Source organism: Petaurus breviceps, unplaced genomic scaffold (genome assembly GCF_028583685.1).
Source record: "Petaurus breviceps papuanus isolate PSGF00001 unplaced genomic scaffold, PetGlider_PUasm1.0 115, whole genome shotgun sequence".
NCBI classification, from domain to species: Eukaryota; Metazoa; Chordata; class Mammalia; order Diprotodontia; family Petauridae; genus Petaurus; species Petaurus breviceps.
In genome coordinates this window covers 1,309,351-1,335,629 of record NW_027185612.1, presented here as the reverse complement: position 1 = coordinate 1,335,629, position 26,279 = coordinate 1,309,351, and the positions used below count along the sequence as shown (strand labels likewise).

At 37.7% G+C, this 26,279-nt stretch overlaps 1 protein-coding gene across 1 annotated transcript in view; it reads right to left on the bottom strand.

The window, feature by feature from the left end:
* The window catches only part of GIMAP8 (GTPase, IMAP family member 8), a 76,683-nt gene extending 60,097 nt beyond the window's left edge, over positions 1-16,586 (bottom strand). The window contains exons 1-2 of the mRNA XM_069083621.1: positions 16,425-16,586; positions 9,300-9,414 (exon numbers count right to left, since the gene is read on the bottom strand). Coding sequence (XP_068939722.1) covers positions 9,300-9,366 — 67 coding nt within the window. The 5' untranslated portion in view covers positions 9,367-9,414; positions 16,425-16,586. The remainder of the gene's footprint in view (positions 1-9,299; positions 9,415-16,424) is intronic.
* Between the last annotated feature and the right edge of the window lie 9,693 nt (positions 16,587-26,279).

The window sequence follows — 26,279 nt, the reverse complement described above, 5'->3', positions numbered from 1 at the left end:
ATTTTTTTAGTGAGCTTTTGTGCCTCCTTTTCCATTTAGTCAATTCTACTTATTAAGGAGTTTTTTCCCTCAGTGAATTTTTGTACATCTTTTTACATTCTCACAAGTCTGCTTTTTAAGGACTTCTCTTTATTGGATTTTTGTTCCTTTTTTAGACATTTGATGAATTCTGTTTTTAAAATGCCATTTTCTTCAGTATTTTTGTGCCTCTTTTAACAAACCATTCTTTTCATAATTTTATTGTATCACTGTCATTTCTTTCCTCAACTTGCCCTCTACCTCTCTTATTTGATTTTTAAAATCCTTTTTGAGCTCTTCCATGAATTATTTTTTGGGCCTTTGACTAATTTACATTTTCCTTGGAAGCTTGACTTTATTGTCTTTTTCTGAGTTTGTCTCTTGATCTTCCCCATCACTATACAACTTTCTGTGATAAGCTTCCTTTTGTGCTGCTTGATCATTTTTTTAGCCTATTTCTATACTTTTATTTTTATATTAACATTGAAACCTGGCTCTTGGGGGTGAAAGGGGTACTGTCCCAAGCATCAAGTCATTCTTGCTGCTGGTTTCAGAGCTAACTCCGGGGTCTATTTGGTTTTTCCAAAGTTATATGATCTAAGGAGAGGTGAGGTTGCTATTCAGTTGCTCTGTGCTGTAGTCTTTGAGCAACCACAGCACTCTTCTCTATCTTAAAACTGTGACCAGGGCTTTTGCATCCTTGTGGTTACAAGTGCTAGTGAGATAGTGCTCTTCTTGGCTCTAGGACTGCAACTGAGAATTGTGTGTGCACAATTCAACAAAGTCCTGTACCCAGTGCCAAAGACATTGGGAAATGAAGTTACAGTCACACTTTAATAAGGCACAAAAAGGCTCAGAAAATACAAATACAAATAGAGATATGGATATAGAAGTGGGTGGCATGGTGATGAGGATAGGAGTGGAGGAAGGTAGGCAGCATGGGTAAGAAGAAGGAGAGGGGGAGAGGCATTAAAAATCCTTCACATCACCATAGATTAGAGTTGGGAGCACTCAACAGCATGGACCCAGAGGGAGATGAAAGAGTGCTTTGGGGGCAGGAACTTAAGGTATCAGATAGATAGATAGAAAGGCAGATACAGATAAATGGATAGATAGTTATAGATCGATGTTCATATATGTATGCATATGTATACTTATACATGTATATGTGTGTATATGTATATATGTATAATCTATGCCTCATTGGGGTTAGTTTATTAACATATCCAGATCATCTCAAAGTTGTCAGTAAAACTTTAAAATTAACATGTCTACATCATCTCATCATTTTCAAAATTTGGTGCTGCACTGCCCTTATTGCAGACATCTGGACCTTCTCTGAATTTAGTATATAACAGGAGCAAAAGGCCCTAACAATAAAACTTAGGTGGTTTCTCCTGATTCAGTACATATACCAGAATGTGATATTTGGAGGCAATCTGTTGGATTTTCTAGATCATCACTGAGGAATTGTGGGTGACAGGGAGTTTGACTGTAATTTTTTTCTACATTTCCACCATCTTCACCCCACTTCTTAGTGAATTATCACAATCATAAAACATGGGTGTAATCTTCAGGCATTAGCTATTTTAGATTTTTTTTTCTTATTTAGTGCTCTGTCATGACTTCTTTACCACCAAAGACTTGATCCATTAAATAATGTGTTCATGCATTCACTCATTCACTTACACATAGTATGTCTTGGTTTGGATCTGTTGTGGAAGGTTGTGTTCTAGCTAACCAAAAATTCACTGAAGAAAATAGCTCCTTAAAAAATAAAATTGGTCAAATAGAAAAGGAGGTTCAAAATCTCACTATATAAAATCCTTAAAATTAGAATTGGGGGAGGCAGAGCCATAATGGTAGACCAATGGATTTTATACAATAGGTTTGTGATGGAATACTATTGTGTTATAAGAAATGATGAGCAGGATTCTCTCATAATAATCTGGAAAGACCTGCATTAACTGATGTTAAGTGATATGAGTAAAATCAGGATAACATTATGCACAGTAACAGCAATATTGTAAGATGATCAGCTGTGATGGCTATTCTGAGCATTAAATTGATCCACAACTCTTATGATGAAAAATGTTATCCATCCACAGAGAAAGAACTGATCAAGTCTAAACACAGAGCAAAGCATCCGTCTTGTATTTTAACTATTTTTATTTTTCTTCAGTTTGTTTTTTTTTGTTGTTGTTGTTTCTTTTCTTTCACAACATGACCAATATGAAAATAAGAAAGGTGGGGAGGGAGGGAGAGAATTTGGAAATTGAAGTTTTCAAAATGGTTGTTAAAAATTAATTATACATTTACTTGGGGAAAAATAAAATACTAATAAGTAATTTAAGTAGAAAAATGGAATTGTATAAGCAGAACTTAAGGACACCATGAGATAATAAGAAAAAAAAATAAAACAAAATCTAAAGAATAAAAAATAGAACAAGATGTGAAATATATTTTTGGAAAAACAACTGACCTGGAAAATAGATCCAGGAAACATAATTTAAAAATTATTAGACTACTTAAAAGATCAAAAAAAAAAGCCTGGTCATTATATTTTAAGAAATTATCAGTGAATCACCAGCAGCTGTGGTGGTTTCCAGATTTTTCAACCCATAAACACCAAAAAGAAAGTAAAAGGTCATTGGGGAACTCCGTTGGAACTGGGTGAAGGAAGAGCATGGTCTGGCCCCCTACCCCCAGGGTGAGAAGTGGTAGAGCCACAGTGGCTGAAGCTGCTGCTGTGTGGCTGCCTCCAGAGCTCCTGGCCTGCAGATCATAGGGGGACCAAGTGACCATTCAGAGGGTAATTGCTCTTGCTTTGACCTGCTTGGATCTGGATCACAGTCTTGGGTGGTGGTCCTGGGGTGTGTGGTCAATTTTCCAGAGCTTGTGGGAGCTGTAGAGAGGACACCCTCCTAATAGCTCTGACAGCAGTGAAAACCCCAGTGATTTGGGACAAAGCTCTCTCTACTCTGGAAGCAGATTTCTACTGTGGCAAAGAGCTCAAAAGTCAAGTAAGTTACTAGCAAGATAAGCAAGCAGAGAAAGCACAGCAAGACCATAGAAACTTTTCTTGGGGACAAAAGGGATCAAAGCATGGAACAGGAGAAAGACAACAAAATCAGAACTCTTGCATCAAAAGCTTCCAAGAAAAATATGAACTGGTAACAAGCCAATGGAGGAACTCAAGAAGGATTTTGAAAATCAGGTAAGAGAAGTGGAGAAAAAATTGGGAAGAAAAATGAGAATGATGCAAGAAAATTGTAAAAGGTGAGTCAACGGCCTGCTAAAGGAAACCCAAAAAATACTGAAAAAATAACATCTTTAAAAATAGACTAACTCAAATGGCAAAAGAAGCCCCAAAAGTCAATGAGGAGAAGAATGCATTAAAAAGCCAAATGGGGTGAAGCCAAGATGGCAAAATAGAAACAGAATTTCCATGCAGGTCCCACTTCTTCCTCCTCCAATTCCTGTAAAAAATGACTCTAAACAAACTGTGGGGTTATAGAACCCACAAAATGACAGAGAGAAGTTAAACTCCTGCTGAAGATAGCCTGGCAGGATGGCAGGAAGGGGCCAGAAGAGCACTCTGGGAGCCATGCCCAACCTCACATGAGCCCCCAGGTTTTAGCTTTGGGGCAGCCACAACTAGCTGCCAGCTGGAGGGACTTCAGATCACCAGCAGTTGTGGTGGTTTCCAGAATTATCAACCCATAGATGCTAAGGACAAAGTGAGGGGTCAGTGCAGTGGGGCCTTTGGGAACCAGGAGTCCAGGACTGTGGTCTGTCCTTTGCCCCAGAGGTAAGAAACAGCTGAGGCATGGTGGCCATGCAGCCGCTGTGATGTAGCTACTTCAGAGCTCCTGGCCTGCAGATTGTAGGGGGACCAAACAAACAGTCTTAGGGGCAATACCTCTTGCTTTAACCTGCTTGAATATGGATCACGGTCTAGGGTGGAGGTCCTGAGGTATATAACCAGTTTGCCAGAGCCAGTGGAGGCTTCAGAGAGGGCACCCAACTAATAGATCCAGCAGCTGAGAAAACTCAAGCGATTGGAACAAAGCTTCCCTCTTTGGTAGCAGAGTTCTACAGTGGCAAAAAGCTCAAAAGTCAAGTAATTGGTAACATGAGCAAGTAAAGGAAGCAAAGCAAGCACAACAATCTAACTTTACACTACTATTTTAGGGACAAAAGGCATCAAAGCATGGAACAGGAGGAAGACAGTAAAGTCAGAACTCCTGCACCAAAAGTTTCCAAGAAAAATATGAGCGGGTTACAGGCCATAGAGAACCAGGATTTTGAAAACCAAATAAGAGAAGTGGAGGAAAAATTGGGAAGGGAAATGAGAATGATGCAATAAAATTATGAAATGAGAGTCAACAACCTGACTGAAGAAAACAACACCTTAGAAATAGACTAACTCAAGTGGAAAAAGAGGCTCAAAAAGTCAATGAGGAAAAGAATGCCTTAAAAAGCCAAATTTGCCAGATGGAAAAAGAATCTCAAAAGTTGACTGCAGAGAATCATTCCTTCAGAATTAGATTGGAGCAAATAGAAGTTAGTGACTTTATGAGAAATCAAGATACTATTAAAGAGATTCAAACAAATGAAAAAATAGAAGGCAATGTGAAATATCTCATTGGAAAAACCACTCATATGGAAATTAGATCCAGGAGAGATAATTTAAAAATATTGGACTACCTGAAAGCCATGATCAAAAAAGAAGAACCTAGAAATCATCCTCCAAGAAATTTTCAAGCAAAATTACCCTGATTTTTTAGAACTAGAGGGTACAATAGAGGTTCAAAGAATCCACCTATCACCTCCTGAAAAAGATCCCAAAAAGAAAACTCCTAGAAATATTATAGCCAGATTCAGGAGTTCCAAGATCAAGGAGAAAATATTACAAGCAGCCAGGAAGAAACGATTTGAATATCGTGGAAATGCAATCCGGATAACACAGGATCTGGCAGCTTCTACACTGAGGGATTGAAGGGCTTGGAGAAAATATGGCCATTCAATGAAATAAAGGATTTTCAAGCATTCTTGATGGAAAAAAAAACAGAGCTGAATGGAAAATTTGACTTTCAAATACAAGAAGTAAGAGAAGCATGAGCAGGTAAACAGGAAAAAGAAATCATAAGGAACTTATTAAAGTTGAACTATTTACATTCCTACATGAAAAACAATAATTGTAACTCCTGAGACTTTTTCTCAATATGAGAATAATTGAAGGGAATGTATGTGTGCATGTATGTATGCATACATATGTGTATGTATAAAATGGTGTATGTGCGTATAAATATATGTGAGCATGTGCACATGTGACTACATGTATACATAGACAGAGGGCACAGGATGAGTTGAATATGAAGAGATGATATCTAGAAAATAAAATTAAGAGGTAAGAGAGCAATATATTGGGAGAAGGAGAAGGGGAGATATAGATTAGGGTAAATTATACCTTATAAAAGAGGCAAGAAAAAACTGTTATGATGGAGGGGAAGAGGAGGAAGATGAAAAGGAGTGGGTCAACCTTACTCTCATTGAATTTGGATTAAGGAGGGAATAACATACACCTTCAATTGAGTAGGGGGAAAGGTATAAGAGGGGCAATGATAGAAGGGAGGACATATGGGGAGGAGGGTAGTTAGGAGCAAACATTTTTTGAAAAAGAATAGGGTTAAAGGAGAAAATAGAATAAGTAGGGGGTGGAATAAGATGGAGTGAAATATAGTTGGTCTTTCACAATATAACTACTATGGAAATGTTTTGTGTAATTATTCATGTACAACCTATATTGAATTGTTTATCTTCCCACTTGGTGGGGGGGGGGGGTTGAGGAGGAAGAAGGGAAAGAATCTGGAACTCAAAGTTTTAAAAACAAATGTTTAAAAAATTGGGTTTTTTTACATGCAACTAGGAAATAAGATATACAGACATTGGGGTATAGAAATCCATCTTGCCCTATTAGAAAGTTGTTGGGGGTGGGGGAATGAAAGAGGATTTAAGAGAGAATGGATTGGGGGAAGAGGTATTCAGTAGGCTTGCTATTTTGGGGTGGGGTAGGGGAAAGATGGGGAGAAAAATTTGTAACTCAAAATCTTGTGGAAATGAATGTTGAAAACTAAAAATAAATAAATTGGGGGGAACAAAGGAGGAAAAAATGCCCTCCTTTCCTAGCATTCCTATTCAGATCCATAAGGTGGCTTCTTTCTATCCCCCATCTCAATAAAACCAAGGGTGAAGCAAGGGTGCACATTATCACCATTATTACTTAATATTATTCTAGAAATGCTAGCTATGGCAATAAGAAAAGAAAAAAATTGAAGGAATTAGAATAGGCAATGAATAAACAAAATGATTGCTCTTTGGAGGTGATATGATGGTGTACTTAAAGAATCCTAAAGAATAAATTAAAAAACTAATTGAAATAATCAGCAACTTTAGCAAGATTGCAGGATAAAAAATAAACCCACACAAATCATCAGTATTTCTATGTATTACCAACAAAATCCAGCAGTTAGAGATAGAAAGAGAAATTCCAGTTAAAGTATGTTTGGACAAGTATAGAACACTGGAAAGTTTACCTGCTAAGACAACACAGGAACTATATGAACACAATTACAAAACATTTTTCACACCAAAAAGTCAGCTCTGAACAATTGGAAAAATATCAATTGTTCATGGGTAGGCTAACCAATGTAATAAAAATGACAATTCTATCTAAATGAATCTACTTGGTGCCATACCAATTAAACTACCAAAAAGTCATATGAGTCAGAAAAAATAATTTAAAAGTTCATCTGGAAGAATTAAAAGTCAAGAATATCAAGGGAATCAATGGAAGCAAATGTGAAGGAAGGCAGCCAAGATAAGGAAATGGAGGTTTCATCCAAAGCAGCTTTTGTCTCATAACAGATATCAAACTATATTATAAAGTAGCAATTATCAAAAAAATCTGGCACTGGCTAAGAAATAGATTGGTAGATCAGTGCAATAGATTAGGTACACAATATATTGTAATAAGTGACAATAGCAATCAAGTCTTTAATGAACACAAAGATCCAAGCTTATGGGACAAAAACTCATATTGACAAACACTACTGAGAAAACTAGAAAACAGTATGGCAGAAACCAGGTATAAAAGAAAGTCTCATACTGTATAACCAAGATAAGGTCAAAATGGGTCCAAATTATACATAAAGGGAGATATCATAAGCAAATTAGGAGAGAATGCAATAGTTTATCTTTCAGATCTATGGACAAGAGAAAAATTTGAGACTAAGCAAAATATAGAGAACATTATGAAAGATAAAATAGATAATTTTGATTATATAAAATTAAAAAGTTCTTGCACAAAAAAATTCAAGTAACAAAAATTAGAAGGAAAACAGAAGAATGGACAAAAAATTTACAGCAAGGTTCTCTGATAACAATCTAGTTTCTCAAAAATATAGAGAACTGATTCAAATTTATAAAAAATACAAGTGAATCCCTAATTGATAAATGGTCAAAAGATATAAACAGGCAGTTTTCAGACAAAGAAATCAAAGCTACCTATAGTTATATGAAAAAAATTGCTCTAAATCACTGTTGACCAGAAAAATGCATGTTAAAACACCTATGAAGTATTATCTCCCACCTATCAGATTGGCTAATATGAACAAAAAAAGGAAAATAATAAATGTTGGAATAGATGTGGGAAAACTGGGACACTAAGGCACTGTGGGTGGGGTTGTGTACTGATCCAACCATTCTGGAGAGTGATTTGTAACTATGCCCAAAGAGCTATAAAACTGTGATCCAGCAATATCACTGTTAAGTCTATTTTCCCAAAGACACTAAAAGACAAGGGGAGGACGAATTTGAACAAAAATATTTATAGCAGCTTTTTGTAGTGGCTAAGAATTGGATATTGAGAGGATGCCCATCAATTAAGGAATGATTAAGCAAGTTATGGCATATTATTTTAACAGAATTGTGCTGAAAGAAATGACAAGGATGTTTTCAGAAAAACCTAGAAAGAATTACATGAACCGATACAAAGTGAAGTGAACAGAACCAAGAAAACACTGTACACAGTGACAGCAATATTGTATGATGGAGAGCTCTGAATGACTTAGCTATTCTCAGCAATACAAGGATCCAAGACAATTTCAAAGGATTCATGATGAAAAATGCTATTCATCACTAAAGAAAGAATCAATGTTGTCTGAATACAGACTGAAACATCCTATTTTTCTCTTTCTTTCTGCCTTTAAAGTTTTTTTGTACAAAATAACTAACATGGAAATATTTTACATGATTTCACATGAATAATCTATATCAGATTGCTTACCATCTCAGGGAAGGAGGAGGAGAGGGAGGAAGAGATAAAATTTACAAGCCAGAAATTAAAAAATATATATATTAAACATTATTGAAATAACTGGCTGTGTAACCTTGAGCAAGTTACTTAACCCCAATTGCTTTAAAAAAACAATTATTACTACATGTAATTGGGAAAAAATAAATTGTTATTTTTTTAAAAGAATATGGCCAGGGATGAAGAGTCATCTGCATTTGAGAAGGGGTCCAAGAGTTTGCACATAGTAACCTTTGTCATTGGAACTTGGAATTCTGTCACCTATATTTTTATACCCTTGGGCACAGATACAACTACTTTTTTTTTCTCCTAGGTCAAAAAAGAGTTAATGTGGTAATAGCACAGGTAGCAGTCAGATTGGGTTGGCAGAATGGATGATCCCCTTCCCTTTCTCCTCCAATCTCTATTTGCTCACAATCTGAGATTTATAACTCTCCCAGAGTTCTTATTTTCCCACAAGAATGAGAGCTGTTGGGGTGGCTAGGTGGTGCAGTGAATAGAGCACTGGTCTTGGAGTCAGGAGGAGCTGGGTTCAAATCCAGCCTCAGACACTTAATACTTATTAGTGTGTGACCTTGGGCAAGTCAATTAACCCCAACTGCCCTATCTTCCACACTCAAAAAAAAAAAGCCAATAAAAAAAAGAATGAGATCTGGTGGACAAATGTGAGGTGTGAGGCACCTAAGGCTATTCAGACCAACACAGGAAAGAAATAAGGGTACTCCTTGATGCCATCATGTAGGGGAAAGTCCTGTCTGTCACAGAGAGGGAAAGATGTCAAACTTGGGAAAGAATAGGGAAATGGAAGATGCCACTCAGAGCAGCTTTTGTCTCATTAGGAAGAGACCACAATCTCAGTTGCCAAAAGAAAAAAAAAATGGGAACCTTATTCCACTTCAATCACCTTCACTTCCAGTGTTGTCCTCCAGATTCCTGGGTTGCTGCTCATCATGGTTTGACCCCTGGCTCATCTTGTTGAGAAACTTTCCACAATGTCCTGCTGCCTTTCTGGGCAACTTCTGTAGACAAAGAATTTCTGAAGTCATTGTTAATTGTGGTAAAGTGAAAAAGATTCCAACTCAGAATCAGAAGATCTGGGTTCTGGTGCTAGGCTTGTCTTTTAATTTAATTTATTTATTTACTATTTATTTTTAATTAATTTGTTTATTTACATTTAGTTTACAACATTCGGTTCACAAATTTTCTCCCCCTCCCCTCCTTCCCCAACCCCATCATGGTGGCATGCAATCAAATATAGGATCTACAGATATCTTCACATCAATCATTAGTCAGGTTGTAAAGAAGGATTATAACTGATCATATGATCAGTGGGAAAGAGGAAACAAAATGAGAAAAAAAAAAACAGCAAGGAGTTTGCTTCAATCTGCATTCAGACTCGGCAGCTCTTTCTCTGGATGTGGATATCTCTTTTGATAATGAGTCTTTTGGAATTGTCTTATAACCTTACATTGCTGAGAGGAGCCCAGTCTATCAAAGTTAGTCATCACACATACATTGTGTCTGTGATTCTGTACAGATTTCTCCTGGTTCTGCTCTTCTTGCTCAGCATAATTTTATATAAGTCTCTCCAGGTTATTATGAAGTACATCTGCTACTCATTTCTTATAGCACAGTAGTATTCCATTATATTCATACACCACACTTTTGGGGCCATTCCCCAATTGATGAGCATCCCCTTAATTTCCAATATTTTGCCACCACAAAAAGAGCTACTATAAATATTTTTGTGCATACAAGTCCTCCTCCCACTTCTCTGATCCCTTTGGGATATAACACTAGACGTGGTATTGCTGGGCCAAAGAGTATGAAATTACTTATAGCCCTTTGGGCATAATTCCAGATTGCTCTCCAGAATGGTTGGATCAGTTCACAACTCTACCAACAATGCATTAGTGTTCCAATTTTTCCACATCCTCTCCAGCATTTGTCATTTTCCTGTTTTGTCATCTTAGCCAATCTGGCCAGTGAAATATGGTACCTCAGAGTTGTTTTGATTTGCATTTCTCGAATCAATAGTGATTTAGAGCATTTTTTCATATGCTTATAGATATTTTTTATTTCATCTTCTGAGAATTGCCTATTCATATCCTTTGACCCTTTATCAATTGGGGATGTATTCTTATAGATTTGCCTCAGTTCTTTGTATATGTTAGAAATGAGTCCTTTATCAGAGACACTGCTTGTAAAAATTCTTTCCCAATTTTCCACTTTCCTCTTAATCTTGGTTATATTGGCTTTATTTGTACAGAAGCTTTTCAATTTAATGTAATAAAAATTATTCATTTTGTATTTTATAAAGCCCTCTAACTCTTGTTTCATCACAAAATTTTCCCTTCTCCATATATCTGACAGGTAAACTATTCCTTGCTCTTCCAAATTGCTTACAGTATCGGTCTTTATACTTCAATCATGCACCCATTTTGACTTTTTTCATATGGGGTTAGATATTGGTCTATGCCCAATTTCTGCCATACTATGTTCCAGTTTTCCCAGAAGTTTTTGTCAAATAGCACATTCTTATCCCAAAAATTGGGGTCTTTGGGTTTATCAAACAGTAGATTACTATAGTTATTGGCTGCTGAGTTTCATGTACACAATCTATTCCATTGATCCACTACTCTATTGCTCAGCCAGTACCTCGTAGTTTTGATGACTGCTGCTTTATAATACATATTAAAATCTGGTATGGTTAGGCCACCTTCCTTAACATTTCTTTTCATTAATTCCTTTGATATTCTGGACCTTTTGTTTTCCCAAATGAATCTTGCTACTATATTTTCTAGCTCTATAAAGGAATCTTTTTGGTAGATTGATTGGTATGGCACTAAATATGTACTTTAATTTAGGTAAAGTTGTCATTTTTATTATATTAGCTTGATCCAGCCACAAGCAACTGATGTTTTTCCAATTAGTTAGATCTGACTTTATTTGTATGAAAAGTGTTTTGTAATTATGTTCATATAGGTCATGGCTTTGTTTTGGCAGGTAGATTCTTAAATATTTTATAATGTCTACAGTAACTTTAAATAGGATTTCTCTTTCTATCTCTTGCTGTGGGATTTTGTTAGAGATATACAGGAATGCCAAGGACTTACATGGGTTTATTTTACATCCTGCAACTTTGTCAAATTTATTTATTATCTCAAGTAGTTTTTTTACTGGATTCTCTACATATATCATCATATCATCTGCAAAGAGTGATAGCTTAGTCTCTTCTTTGCCAAATTTGATTCCTTCAATTTCTTTTTCTTCTCTTATTGCTATTGTTAACATTTCTAGTACCAGATTGAATAAGAGGGGTGATAGTGGACATCCTTGTTTTACCCTCTGATCTTATTGGAAATGGTTCTAACTTATCCCCATTACATATAATATTTGCTAAGGGTTTTAGATAGATACTACTTACTATTTTAAGTAAAACTCCATTTATTCCTATACTTTCTAGTGTTTTTAATAGGAATGGGTGTTGTATTTTGTCAAAAGCCTTTTCTGCATCTATTGAGATAATCAGATGGTTTCTGCTAGTTTTGTTGTTGATGTGATCAATTATACTGATAGTTTTCCTAGCATTGAACCATCCTTGCATTCCTGGAATAAACCCTACTTGATCAAAGTATATTATTATCATGATAAGTTGCTGTAGTCTTTTTGCTAATATTTCATTTAAAATTTTTGCATATATATTCGTGAGGGAAATTGGTCTATAATTTTTTTTTCTCCACTTTGTCTCTTCCCAATTTAGGTATCAATACCATATTTGCATCATAAAAATTAGTGGTAGGACTCCTTCTTCTCCAGTTTTCCCAAATAGTTTGTAAGTGTTGGAATCAATTGTTCTTTAAATGTTTGGTAGAATTCACTAATAAATCCATCTGGCTCTGGAAATTTTTCCTAGGGAGTTCATTGATGGCTTGTTCAATTTCTTTTTCTGAGATGGGGTTATTTAAGTAATTTACTTCCTCTTCAGTTAATCTAGGCAACTTATATTTTTGTAAATATTCATCCATTTCACTAAGATTGTCAAATTTATGTGCATATAATTGGGCAAAATAATTCCTAATTGTTGTTTTAATTTCCTCTTCATTGGAGGTAGATTCACCCTTTTCATTTTTGATATTTGTAATTTGGTTTTCTTCTTTCTTTTTTTATCATATTGACTGAAGGTCTAACAATTTTATTGGTTTTTTCATAAAACCAGCTCTTAGTTTTATTTATTATTTCAATAGTTTTCTTAAATTCAATTTCATTAATTTCACCTTTGGTTTTCATTATTTCTAATTTAGCATTTAATTGAGAATTTTTTCAATTTCTTCTTTGCTAGCTTTTAAATTGCATGCCCAATTTATTGACCTCCATATTCTCTTTTATTTATGTATGCATTCAGAGATATAAAACTTCCCCTAGTTTTTGCTGCATCCCACAAGTTTTGGTATGTTGTCTCAGTATTGACATTCTCTTGAATGAAGTTATTGATTATTTTTATAATTTCTTGTTTCACCCACTCATTCTTTAGAAATTAATTATTTATTTTCCAATTAGTTTTTTTTCTATCCTTCCATGGCCCTTTATTACATATAATTTTTATTGCATCATGATCTGAGAAGGATGCCTTTAATATTTCTGCCTTTCTGCACAGAATTGTGAGGTTTTTATGCCCTAGTACATGGTCAATTTTTGTGTATGTGCCATCTGCCATTGAGAAGAAGGTATACTCCTTTTTATTCCCATTCAGTTTTCTCCAGAGGTCTACCATATCTATCTTCTCTGAGATTCTATTTACCTCCTTAACTTCTTTGTTGTTTATTTTGAGGTTAGATTTATGAAGTTCAGAAAGGGAGAGATTGAGGTCCCCCACTAGCATAGTTTTGCTCTCTATTTCTTCCTTTAACTCCCTTAACTTCTCCTCTAGGAATCTGGATGCTGTACTGCTTGGTGCATAAATGTTTAGTAATAATATTATTTCATTTTTGATGGTGCCTTTTAGCAGGATATAGTTTCCTTCCTTATCTCTTTTAATTCAATCTACTTTTGCTTTTGCTTTGTCTGAAATAAGAATTGATGCCCCTGATGTTTTAACTTTAGGTGAGGCATAATATATTTTACTCCAGCCTTTCACATTTACCCTGTATGTATCACCATGTTTCAAATGTATTTCTTGTAAACAGCATATTGTAGGATTATGGTTTTTAATCCATATTGTTTTCCACCTCTGTTTTATGGGAGATTTCATCCCATTCACATTCACAGCTATGATTACTATCTGTGTGTTTCTCTCCATCCTATTCCCTCCCCTAGCTATGCTTTTATTTTTCCCTTCTCCCTTCCCCTCCTTAAGAAATTTCCTTTTGACCACCACCTCCCTCAGGATTCCCTCTTTAGCCCCCTTTCCTTTTCTTACCCTTCCCCCTTACTACTACTTCCCTCCCTTCTAACTCCCCTGCTTTCCTTAGGCCTTCCCCCCTTTTACTGCCTGTAGGGTATGATAGATTTTTATATTTAATGTAGTAAGTTATTTCTTCCTTGAACCAATATTGATGAGAATAGATCTCATGCAATGCTCCTCTCCCTCCCCTCTTTCCCTCTATTATGATAGATTTTATGTCTCTTCCTATGGAGTCCTATACTTACTTTATCTAGCCCATTTCATGCACTACTCAGTCAACATAATTGACTGAGAGCATGGATGTTTCAATGCAAACCCATCCCCATTACTGAAGACACAACTTTATTGTCTTAGTATATGAAAGGCAACATAAGTTTAAAATGTGTTTTGAACAGTATCCGTAACTTTCACTGGGGGTAGGGAACTACTCTGGAGAAATGGAATATTGGGGAATACAGTCAAAGATGTTGGACTAAGCCTAATTTCTGCCAGACTACTTTCCAGTTTTCTCAGATTTTAAAAAATCAAACAGACAAGACAAGGAACATTCAGAAACAATGGAACTCAATATCCCAGTATTGGGTATATCAGAAAACAAAAATTAAATAGGAAAGATTCCCTATTTGACAAAAAAACTACAACACATTCTAAATGCATATTCACTTTCATATTAAAAACCATACAGGAAAAACTCCCTCTATTTGATCAGGTCAGCACTTGCTCTCCAACTTAGAGCCTTAGAAAGTTGCCTGACCAAGATGACACAGGCAATATGTGTCAGATTTAGGACTTGATTTTTTTTTTTTTGCTTTTTGGAGGGGAAAGGTAGGGCAATTGGGGTTAAGTGACTTGCCCAAGGTCACATGGTTAGGTGTCTGAGGCCAGATTTGAACTCAGGTCCTCCTGACTCCAGGGCCAGTATTCTATTCACTGTGCCACCTAGCCACCCCTAGGTCTTAAATTCTTGTCCCAGGTCACTCTGTCACTGAGACCAGCCCTCCATCCACTATTGCACATTGCCTCTCATTTCCTTCTTTGGTATTTACATACATATGCACATACAAACACAGACATGTATAATATAGAATGTACACATACATAAATATATTCATGCATATATACATATACACACAGTAGGTTGTCTTATTCAGTTGTGTTTGACTCTGTCACCCTATTTGGGGTTTTCTTGGCAAAGATACAAGAGTAGTTTGCCATTTTCTTATCCAGCTCATTTTATATATGAGAAACTTGGGTAGAGTTAAGTGACTTGCCCAGGGTCACACAGCTAGTTAAGTATATGAGACCTGATTTGAACTCACAAAGATGAAACTTCCTGACTCCAGGCCTGATATTCTACCTACTTTACCACCTAGCTGCCCAAACATACACACATATATGGATAAATACACACCCATAAATATATACAGATATGGATATACACACACATATGCAATCTTGTTTTTGATAGATAGTGCAGACTTGTAAGCTTAATCATAGGATCATAATTCTAGAACTGGTATTCAATATCATCTAGTCACATTTCTCCCTTTTATAAATGAGGAAACTGAGGCCCACAGAAGTTGTCACTTTCCTGAGGTCACACAGAGTAGCTATATTATAGATATTTTAAAAAATGCTTTCTATTGATATCTCTTGTCATTATTTATCATACTAATTATGCATCCTTATCATAATAAAACTTTATGAACTTAGGTATAGGCTTAGTATGCCTATATTTTGCCTTTGGGGTTTTGAAGGGGAAAATTTTGTCAGAACAGAAATAAATAATAAAAGCATTATTGAATGTACAAATATCACTTTTCTAATTTAGTTGTGAATAACTCAAGGTTCCTGAATCATGTTAATAGACAAGGGAGTGTATCTACTAACTAGTTCATTGGGTATTGAGAGGAAGGACCCAGTCCTGGTCATCTGAAATTCAATCCCCTTCACTCATTAACTATGCAATCTTAAATAAATACCTAACTGGTCAGGGTTTTCATTTCTCCAAATGAGTTCAAAAGATATAATATGATAAAGTGAATAACTAAGGGGAATGTTTATTGTGAAAAGACACTGTTTGCCTACAATGTGGGCATGCTACATTTCTCCATTACTGTACCTGAATAGTAGTTTTTGGCATATGATGGCACCTGTATTTTGTCTTCAGGTCTCTGAATTTAAAATATTTGGGGGGGAAACTGGTAAACATTCAGTTCTGTTTCAGTGTGCTTTAAAATCACTTTCTTGTGCTTTGAATCTGAGCACTTTTATAAATCAATTTAAGAACCCTTTGACTAGAGGCAACAGGCCTGGTTTCAGCTTCTAACAACCACCTTCCCTCAAAAACAGCCCTCATTCACAAATTTGGCAAAGCATGAAAGGACAATCATTCACCTGAAAAGGGATTGTTCTCTAGAAGCCAGCCTTGGGGCTCTTGGAGGGAGTGGGGACTTAGCCATCACACATGTATTTCACCCCTACTCAACAAGAGCTAAAACTAAGCAAGCAAAGAAATGAAGCAGACTATATGAGAAAGGCAGATCTGCCCCCTGGACAGAATAGAGAGCCCATACTTCCCCCCCCCCCCCCCACCTTCCCCCGCAGGTGCTACCAACTCCTCACCTGGCCAATCCAGGCACTGTGGCTTTACCAAAATACACAGCCTTCTCTCTCCCTCCTCTCAGAGCTGAGCTTTGGGGATCAGTGTTGCTGTGTGGTATGCCGGGAGCCTGGTTATGTGTGAATAGCAGAAGGCAGATAGAAAATGAAAGTAGTCTAACCGAAGGACTGACCATTACCCGGAACTGGGGTGATTAAGAGAAAGAGGTATAAGATTACCTGAATGGGTGTGATCATGCCGTGTTCAAGAACCCTTTTGAGACAAGAGGATTCCTGAGCTGAGGAACCATGAGAAAGACTTTTCCTAGGCACAAAGCATTCCTCTGGACTAAAGTGCAATCAACCCTTAATTATTAGATCTCTGGATTAACAAGACATCTCTCTCTCTCCTCTTTCCCTCCCTCCTTCTTCTCTCTCCCTCTCTCTTTCCCTCCTCCCCTCCCCATCTCTGTCCTTTGATACCTGCTTCCCTTTGTACCATTTTCCTGCTTGCTCCCCTCACGATGATTTTCAAACTCTTTCTTCCCTTCTCACTAAAACCTTGTGATAAGTGAGCTTTTCCCCTTTTCTTGTCCTGTAAGCTACACTCTCCCTTTAAGGTTCCTTTCACATGGAGCAGTTTTGTGATAAAAAGGAAAGAAAACACATTTTTGTGTAAAAGAGATTTAAAATATTGCCACCATTAACAGATGAACTTTTTAATGCCCAAAAGGAACAGGCAAATAACTTTGTCTTAATTTTTAAAAAACCACTTGTAGAACATGTGTGTAAAGAAGCAGCTATCATGGAAGATTTGAAAAGTTTTAGATAGAAAATATACTGTGGCATAAATATAAAAATACTCAAAGCCCTCACTTGATCCTGTTATCTCAACTAGTTATCCACTGCTTGGTGGCTGAAATTCTTGAAAAAGTTGGAACTAATCAGTGACTCCACTTCTTCTCCTCCTATTACATTCTTTTTTTAAAAAAAGATGTAAATTGTATTTTTTGTCCTGAACTCAAACACCAAAAAGAGCTTGTACATAGCACAAGACAAAAAGAACATTTCATTTCAAATTGTGAATGTTCATTTTTACTTCTATTTTTATAATATAATAAATTCCACACATTACTTTTAAAACTCTCACTTTTTATGTACTTCCTTCTGAACTTCCTTCTTTTTTCTCCCTTCAACCCACTCTCCCATTAAAAAAGTAAGAAAGGGGGCAGCTAGGTGGCACAGAGAATAGAGCAATGGCCCTGGAGTCAGGAGAACCTGATTTCAAATCCAAGCTCAGATACTTAACATAAAACTAGCCCTGTGACCTTGGGCAAGTCACTTTAACCCCAATTGCCCTACCTTCCTCTCTCCAAAAAAAAGTAAGAAAGAATAATGTGGCAAATAAGGATAATCGAATTATATAAATCTCCACAATGATCAAATCCAACAATGTACACATCTTTTTAATTTGTTTTTCATTTTGTTTATTTTTAACATGGATTTTAACTTTTTAGTTCCAAATTCCTTTTCTTCCAGCCTCTCCCCAGCTTATTGGGAGGGTGAGCAATGTGAAATTCAACATGTAACAATGCACATCTCTCTCTGCACCTTGTATTCAATACCTCTCTCTTAAGAAGCTGGCAACATTTTATCATGGGTCTATTAAAGACTTGTTTGATGATTGTTTTTAACAGAGCTCTTAAGTCTTTTGGACTGCTTTTCTTTACAATGTTGCTTTTCTTAAATAAGTTGTTCTGTTTCTGTTCACTTCAATCTGCCTGCATCAGTTTCATGGGTTCTCTGAAATCATCTTTTGTTACTTCTTATGGCATAATAATATCTGATTATATGAATAAATAATACCATAATTTGCTCAGTCATTCCCCAACTGATATACTCCCTTTCAGGTTCTAGCTCATTTCATTTTGCATCAGTTCATATAAGTCTTCCCAAATTTTTTCACATCCCCTCTAGCATTTCTTATTTTCTTCTTCTGTCATGTTAGGTACTCTCATAGGTGGAACCTCAATTTGCATTTCTCTAATCAATAATGATTTAGAGCATTTTCTTATATGACTATGACTAGTTTTGATTTCTTCTTTTGAAAATTGCTTATTCATATCCTTTGACTATCAAATGAGGAATGGCTCTTATTTTAATAAATTTGGCTCACTTTCCTACATATTTGAGAAATGACGCCTTTATCAGAGAGATTTGGTATAAATTTTCCCTCCAGTTTTTGGCTTTCCTTCTAATTTTGGATGTAATGATTTTGTTTGTGCTAAAGCTTTTCAAGTTCATATAATCACAATTATCCATTTTACTTCCTGTAGTTTTTTTTTTTATCTCTTCTTTGGTCATAAACCTTTCCCTATCCCATAGATCTGATATGTAAATTTTTTCATGCTCTTCTTATTTGTTTATGATATCAGAAAAGTGAAGGAATGGAGGCTGAGATTCCAATCAGGAAGCTCTTGCATAAGTTCAGGTAAGAGGTGAGTACAGCCTGAATGGTTGTGGAGGTGGGGATGCTATGTAAGTAGATATAAGAGACACAAAGATATTGTAGAAATAGAAATGTCAATACCTGATTAAGTCACCAAAGGGATTTTCCAAAAGCACAGGTTCAGTCATTTAACCCTCACCCTCCTTTAATAAACCCCAGTGGCCTCCTACTAGCTCTAGGATCACATACAAAAATCTTCTTTGGTACTCAAAGTCCTTCCTAACTTAGCTCCCCTCCTACCTGTCAAGTCTTCATATACCTCCTTCTTTACCATGTCCTCTTCAATCTAGTAACAATAGTCTCCATGCACTTACATAGAGAAGAGGCTCTACTCTCAGGCTGGGCATTTTCTCTGGCTATCCCCCCTTCCTGGAACACTCTTTTTCCTTATCTTCACCTACTGTCTTCCCTGGCTTTCTTTAAGTTCCAACTAAAATCCTACCTTCTATGGGAAGTCTGTCTCAAGCCCTTGTAATTCTACTGCTTTCTCTTTGTTAATTATTTCTTGTTTATCCTGTATATAGCTTGTTTGCACATATGTGTTTGCTTATTGACTCCCCCATTAAGTTATAAGGTCCATAGGGGAAGAGACTATCTTTTGCTTAGCCCAGTGCCTGGCATATAGTAGGTGCTTAGCAAATGTTTATTGACTGACTGGTTGTATATGGGGGTAAGAGAAAGTGTAGTCCATTGGTCAATAAATATTTATTAAATGTCTACTACATACCAGGCATTGTGCTAAATATTAGGTTTTTTTTTTTTAAAGCCAAAAGGCAATCCCTGCCCTCAAAGAGCTCAAAATATAATGGAGGGAAACAACACATAAAATAGTAGAAAGGGGAGCAGAGATTACTTGGTGTGGAAAGGTAGCATAATGAAGTCCTATAGCCGGATGGGAAATGAAGAGATGACTGTCCTGAGCTCTCTCCTTATGTGTGGAAATCTGGGAGGATCTCTCTAATGTCTATCTTCCACACTCTCCAATCTGAGGGAGGGAGAAGTCCCAGATCCAGTAAATACTTAAGGAGATACAAGTTTCAGAGCTGATGCAATCTTTCAGGAAGATGAATTACTGAAGATCTGAAGTTCACTTCAAGGTTGTAAACCTACGTAATGAAGGTGGTTGATGCCATGGATGTAAATAGGGAAGTTAGGAAAATAGAAGCATGTGCTTTGAAGGGAGGATGATGAGCTCCATTGCAGCTCTAAATCCATGTTCCTTTATGGGGTTTGAGGTGTCTATTGGACACACAAATGGAGAGAGGTGTATAGCAAGTAGTCAGAGAAAAAGTACATTTGTTCAGGAGAGTGATGAACTTTGGTTGTATGGATTAATGAGTCCTCTACATAGAGATAAACTTATGAGATTGTGACAGATCACATAGAGAAAGAGAGGGTGATAAGAGGGCATAGGATAGAGTACAATTTACTATGAGCTACTGGAGATAATGGCCCTGCTTTTAGGGTGTACATTAAAAATTAAATGCCAGAAATTACCTGATTGAGAGAAGGTTTCATGACCATGAAGTGGGGGGGGGGATGCATTTGAGCAGGGCAGGAATTTTGTGCATTGTGGTTCAGGTCACACAACAGAGATAGATATGTATGTTGCTTTTTCACTTCACTGTGAATGGGAAAGGATTATTTTTGTTGCTAAACTCAACTGACTATAAAAGCCAAGTTCCTTCTGAAAAGAGCTATTGAATGTGAGATTAGAAAGCAAAACTGGTCACAACTGAGATGGCAACATGCGGAAAGCATGTCACTGAGGAACAAAATGATAACCAAGAGATGTGAATGATTAAGACAGGGTGCAGTGGGGAGCGTGAGGGGAAAAGAAAGTGGAGACAAAAGTTAGAGAGGAAGAGGCATGGACAGCCCTGCCAATTCCAGGGCAAACAAACTATAGCTGTCAGGTTGTCATCTGCCTTGGCTGCCAAAGACGTATCAATTTAAAAGTGTGTTATATTGAAAGAATGAAAGAAATTTATTATGTGAAGGGGACAAAAAATACAAGTAAGACAGTCCTCGTCTTCAGGGAGCTTACATCATAAGTGGAAGAAAGCACGTATAGGAAGATGGTGGCCAAGGAGGAATGGTTTAGACAGTGAAGCCAGAGGAAATGATGGCTAATTTCATAGGATGGTTGATTGACTGGCATGTCCTTTCCAGTGTTGAAATAATTACTCAGAGTTACAGCTATGTGGAAGAGAGAGAACAAATAAAATTATGTCAAGTCAATTCAATAAGTATTTATTACTATATCAGCCTAGACATTGTGCTATGCTCTAGGGATTCAAAGAAAGGTAAAAAATGGGGAAGGGGGACAAGCCTTTCAATAGTGCCTACTATCAGTCAGGCATTGTGCTACAGGCTTTGGACTTAACAAGTATTATTTGCTGTGATCCTCACAACCCTGGGAGATAGGTAGTATTTTATTCCCACTTGACTGTTGAGGAAACTGAGGACAACAGAGACTATATAACTTGCCCAGGGTGGTCACATATCTAGTAAGTGTCTGAGGCCAAATGTGAACTCTGATCTTCCTGACCCAGGTCCAGAAATTTCTGCATTGTGCACCTGCTGCAGGTTGTGCTTTCAATAAGCTCACAGCCTAATGGGGGAGATAACAAAAAATGTTTTATGTATGTGTGTGTACATACACATATATAAACATACACATATGTATACATATATCCATTTGTAGATGTATGTGTGTATATGTACTTGTATACATTTATATACATATGCATACACACAGTCATATATACACATATGCATGTCATTAAATATAAACATATCTGTATATACATATATAGAGAGAGACACACACAGAGAGAAGGAGTGAGAGGATAATTTGGAGATAATCTCAGAGGGAAGACAGTAAGATTAAAGAGGATGGCCAAAGTCATGTTGGAGAAGGTAGAAATTTAACTGAGATTTTTGAAGGAAACCAGAGAAGTTAGTAGGTGGAGATGAGGAACAAGAGAATTCCAAGCTTGGGGGACAGGACAGCCCCTGGAAATACAATAGAGTATCTGATGCAAAAAATACCAAAGAGGCAGTGTAAGTAGCTTACAGAGTATGCAGAGGGAAGAAGATATAAAAAGACAGGAAAAGTAGCAAGATGCCAGTTTATGAAGGACTTTAAACACCAAAATAGGAGTTTATATTTTATCCTAGAGGTAATAGAGAGCCACTAGAATTTATTGAATAAGAGAGTAGCAGGTAGTTTAGGAAGATAATTTGACAACTGAGTGGAAGATAGAGAGATTGAATGAGTTCAGTTTTGAGCATGATGAGTTTATGTTATGTAAAGGACAGCCAGTTCAAGATGTCCAATAGAGGAGTCTTAAGGTTAGGAAGGAGATTGGGGCTGAATAAGTAGATTTTGGAATCATCAACATAGGGATGATAATTATATTCATGGAAGGTCATAAAATCACCAAGTGAAATAGTATAGAGAAACAGGGTAAGACAGCCCAGTAAAGAATCTTGGTGTCTAGATGAAGATCCAACAAAAGAAACTAATAAGAATGGTATGGCATACCAGAGATGAAGAGAGATATGGTGAATGTTTTATTAGCCAGAATCTGGGATTATGGAGGTGGGAGTACAAATCTAGGTTGGGGAGGATGTGACTGGAGTTGGTAGATAAACTGAATGGAGATGTCTATAAAGAAACAGGCTTTAGATTGCTCCCAATCCCATTTTTTTATCTTGCTTATTAGAGAGGCACAGTGGTATTTCTCTTTGAGTTTGTTAATCATGTACTTCACTGCGCAGTTTACCATTGTTTTCTCCTACTCCTTCCATTTTCTACTCTCATTGACAACTGGCTCCCCAAGGAGAACACCTCATTCCCTGCCCTCCTTTCTAGGAGTGATTTTCCTTCTCTCTTCCCCCAATTCATTCATTACAGAGTGGGAGCTTAAAAATACTCCTTGATCTCCATTGCCCCTTACAGTCTTTTTTAGCACCCTCACTCAGTAACCTCTCCTTCCTTTCAGGTTCACATTATCCAAATATGTCAGCCACTCTATATTCTGGTTGCAGTTATCCACCAGAGTGTCTGAGATCCACCAATAACTGGGACACTCTTCTAATAAATTAAGTGCCTGGTTCAACCTCCCACTCTACTTCAACTCCTGCCCTCATACTAGGAGATTTCAACATGCATGTTGATGTTACCGCAAATAACCTCAGTTCCAAGATCTTTGATCTACTTAGTTTCCATGGCCCAGTTCTCCACATTATCCCAGCTACACACAGGAAGAGTTATGGTCTTGATCTTGACATTTCCTACAAGTGCTCCACTTTCATAATCAAGAACAATGAAATTCTATGATCTGACCACAATCTCCTATCATTCCATCTCTCCCTGTCTCACTCCTCCTAAAACTATTATTCATCCCTTCTGTGATCTGCAAACATTCTCCCTCTTGGTATTTTGCTAGACCATCACTCCTACTCTGACTACATTCTTCTCCCTTCTCAATCTCAAAACCCTTTAGTGAATCTGTTCACTTCTATGCTTTCCTCTCTTGACTTCTTTGTTCCCCTTCCTCATATACTGATCATGCCTTGCTAACTCTAACCCTGAATCACTTTGTGAGGGATGATTTCTCAGAAGTGAAGCCTCCTCAAAAGGGTTAATAGCTTTTCCATGCTTTGCAACACAACCTAAACTGTGCGTGCTTGCAAACTCTTGCAAAACTTTCCAGCCTCTTCTTGTCCTTGGTTCTTTGTTCCTGGGGGAGGTTCACACAAATAGATTGTGCTCCCTGAAGCCCAGCCAATGGGATAGGGGGAAAGTATCTGGGGAGGGAGGCTCATGTTAGTGTATAAAAGGACCTTGCTTTTCATAATCAATTTATACTTCCCTCGCCAGTGCCCTTAGAGCAACAAAGGGCAGTGCCCTTTCTCATGAGAAAGCAATAAACTCACTTCTGCTTTCAGGTATCTAAGTCTTTGTATTGCTTTTTTTTTTTGTAGTGGTCTCTGTCCCACACAATTTCATCTGGGATCCCCCTTATTTGGGGAAGGGTTTCTCAGTCAGTACTAGAAAAAGTGCCTGTCAGCCATTTGCCAGCAGTCTAGGGAACAGTCTGGGAGTTTCCTTTTGCTTTTAAGGAAAGGACCTGAAAAAGGACAGCTACAGGAAAGCAGAAATTTTGGAAAGGGTATGACAACCACCACCAAGTGAAGAGTTTGAGTCAGTCACATAAGTCCTATGCACACAGACCCAGGTAAGACAAGATCGGTGAGCCCCCAGTAACAGGGGCAAGAAGTAGTGAGTCTCTGGGTGACCAGGGAGGGGAAACAAGGCTGAGCTTAGTGAGACAAGAAGGCAAGATTGGCAAGCTTTCTACAGAAAGCAAGAACTAGTGAGCCCTCAACAAGATCTAGCCAGCCTCCCCTCCCATAAGAGGGAAAGATCAGTGAGTTCTTGAAAGAGAACAAGAACTAGTGAGCCTCCACCCCTTGGCAAGATATGGTGAGCCTCAATGGACAAGAACTGGTGAGCCATGGGGAAATCCCAGTCAAAACCAGGTCAGAAACACAGCCCCTTTCCAGGTGTTTGGGAAGATAGCCCATTAGGCGCCAAGCTTGCTAATTGGACTTTGCCAAAATATAAAGGGAAAGATGAAATGAAAATGGTAGAATATTGTTGTTTCATATGGGCAGTCTCTCAGCTCAGAGTAAATGCTTTCTGACCAACGTATAGGTCCTCAGAGTACTGGGTTTGCCAAATTTAAACTTATAAGTGAACTCAAAAGAACCTTGGAACAAGGAAGAGAGTTCAGATGCAGCCCTTTGGCTACCAGTTGCAAAAACAACTGAGGAGAAAAAGGAGAAGGAGGAAGAAGGGGGGGTTCCCCAACTCTGTGGGATCCCCTTCTTGTTGTTCCTCCTTCTCCTTATGCCCCTCATCTAGCTCCGGATGCAGCTCCACCTTTGGTTCTGGTTATTACACTTTCCACACTACCACCCCCTCCCCCCGGGAAGAGTGGCAGATGGTGGAGAATTGATTGACCTCACCATGCCAAGGATGCCTCCTCATGCCTCACTGTGGAGAGAACTAAAACAACTAATTAAAGATAAAAGAATTCCCCACTCCCTGGGACCACTAAGTCTTTCCCCTGAGAGAGGTTCCCCTTGCTCAGGGAGGGATTGGTTATGTGAATGCCCTGCTCAATAGCTCCAAAATCAGAAACTTTAAAAAGGACATGAAAAAGCTCATAGAGGACTCCTCTGGGGTCACAGAACAATTTAATCAATTTTTGGGACCCAATTTATATACTTGGGGTGAGACAGTGGCTATCATAGATATTTTGTTTACAGGAGAACAAGAACAGATTAGAAGGGCTGTAACAAAAGATTGGGACAATGTTCACCCTTTAGCCCAGGGTGGTTCAAGGGGAGCAGAAAAGCTCCCCTTACAGGACCCCAATTTGGATCATTTCACCTAAAGGTGAAATATGAGAGAATTAAGGGAAATAATAATACAGGGAATTCAGAATGTGGTACCTAAAAGTAAAAATTTAAATAAGGTAAAAGAGATACAGCAGGAGAAAGAGAAGACTCCCTTTGCCTTCTTGGATTGGTTGAAGGAGAACATGAGGAAGTTCTCTGGATTGGAATTAGGGGACTGTGGGGATCCAGTTATGGGGAACCCTGCCATCCTGCATCAGAGCTGAGAAAGTGTGGGATCCCTGCTGTCCCCAAGCAAAGCTGAGAAAGAATCACTTACCCAGAGGTGTATAGAAAGAGATGGTCAGGGAATGGTATAGAGAGCCAATGTTTATTCTTCCAGGCAAGGCACAAGTTTTATGGAGCCATAAATCTCCTTCCTAATTGTTTTCCCCTGAGGGCATAGTGCAATTCTTTGTTCCAGGCTGTGGGTGTATATACCCTGCTTATCTCGAGGACCTAATCACATCCTAGTCGCACCCATGTGTTTGATCTCTTTCCTGGGGGATGGGAAACTGATACAGGCCCATCAGCAGGCTCAAACACCTGAGATGGCTTGTTCAGCCATCAGGGTCTGAGTCCCACTGACCTGTGGTCCTCTACAGGGGACCCAACATCTCAGAGTCTTTTGAGGGTCTATTTTGTCACCAACTCCTGGCCAGACATTAATAATAAGTTGCAGAAATTGTAAAAGTGGTAAAACAAACCATTAGATGAACTGCTAGAAATAGCTCAGAAAGTATATGTCACTCAAGGAGAGGAAATCAAGCAATAGCAGGCTCAGCAAACTCAGGCTAAGTTGTAGGCCTTAGAACAACAGAAGGAACATGCCCAAGTTTTGCTAAAAACAGTCCAGACCATAGCAAAATTGGTGATGCAGCCTCAAGTGAGGGGCA